This window comes from Cajanus cajan, chromosome 8, assembly GCF_000230855.2.
Source record: "Cajanus cajan strain Asha chromosome 8, NIPB_CcT2T_4, whole genome shotgun sequence".
Lineage (NCBI taxonomy): Eukaryota > Viridiplantae > Streptophyta > Magnoliopsida > Fabales > Fabaceae > Cajanus > Cajanus cajan.
The window spans coordinates 20659578-20660801 of record NC_138524.1 but is presented as its reverse complement, the minus strand read 5'-3'; the positions used below and the strand labels follow the sequence as shown (position 1 = coordinate 20660801).

General features: G+C 34.8%; 1 protein-coding gene across 1 annotated transcript in view; it reads left to right on the top strand.

The window, feature by feature from the left end:
* Window positions 1-872, top strand: part of LOC145950308 (Ribosomal protein S12/S23 family protein) — a 1141-nt gene extending 269 nt beyond the window's left edge. The window contains exon 2 of the mRNA XM_083061391.1: window positions 26-872. Coding sequence (XP_082917517.1) covers window positions 26-304 — 279 coding nt within the window. The 3' untranslated portion in view covers window positions 305-872. The remainder of the gene's footprint in view (window positions 1-25) is intronic.
* The last annotated feature ends 352 nt before the right edge of the window (window positions 873-1224 follow it).

Genomic DNA, 1224 nt, shown 5'->3' with positions numbered 1-1224 from the left:
GAAAATCTCATGTACGATTCTGTAGAGTGGCAGTAAGGGTGACTTATCTGTCAACTTTTCCACCATTACACCCAAAAAACCAAACTCTGCCTTACGTAAAGTTGCCAGAGTACGCTTAACCTCTGGATTTGAAATTACTGCTTATATACCCGGTATTGGCCATAATTTACAAGAAAATTCTGTAGTCTTAGTAAGAGGAGGAAGGGTTAAGGATTTACCTGGTGTGAGATATCACATTGTTCGAGGAACCCTAGATGCTGTCGGAGTAAAGGATCGTCAACAAGGGCGTTCTAGTGCGTTGTAGATTCTTATCCAAGACTTGTATCATTTGAAAATACCATGTGAATCGCTAGAAACATGTAAAGTGTATGGCTAACCCAATAACGAAAGTTTCGTAAGGGAACTGGAGCAGGCTACCATGAGACAAAAGATTTTCTTTCTAAAGAAATTGGATTCGGAACTATGATATGTCCAAGGTCCAATATGGAAAGAATTTCAGAGGTTTTCCTTGACTTTGTCCGTGTCAACAAACAATTCGAAATGCCTCGACTTTTTTAGAATAGGTCCGAGTCAAATAGCAATAATTCGAAGCACTTTACACTATTTTGGAAACCCAAGGACTCAATCGTATGGATATGTAAAATACAGGATTTCCAATCCTAGCAGGAAAAGGAGGGGAAACGGATACTCAATTTCAAGTGAGTAAACATAATTCCATACTCGATATCATAGATACATATAGAATTCTGTGGAAAGCCGTATTCGATGAAAGTCGTATGTACGGCTTGGAGGGAGATCTTTCATATCTTTCGAGATCCACCCTACAATATGGAGCCAAAAAGCCAAAATAAATGATTTTAGCCCTTATAAAAGTTAATTGTACTCTAGATTATGATACATATTTTCTTTTATATATTTAAGTATCTGTAGATATACTTTTAATAGATGATTAAAAGAATAGATGCTTTTTTTATTAGGGATATTCGTTGTATATATATAAGAAATTCTTTTATTTTGTTTCCCTTTTTCTGCGCTCTAAAAGTTAATATTTCCATAATATTCGAATGGTTTAATTAGTTGGTTCAAAGACCTCCTAAAAGTCTAGTCTAAGAGAGTTCAGGGGTGGAATTGGAATAGTCAAAATTAATCTTATAGATGGATTACACAAATAGAATTTAGCCCATTTCTTTGTTTTTTTATATTTCCATATTATTCATCTCCTTT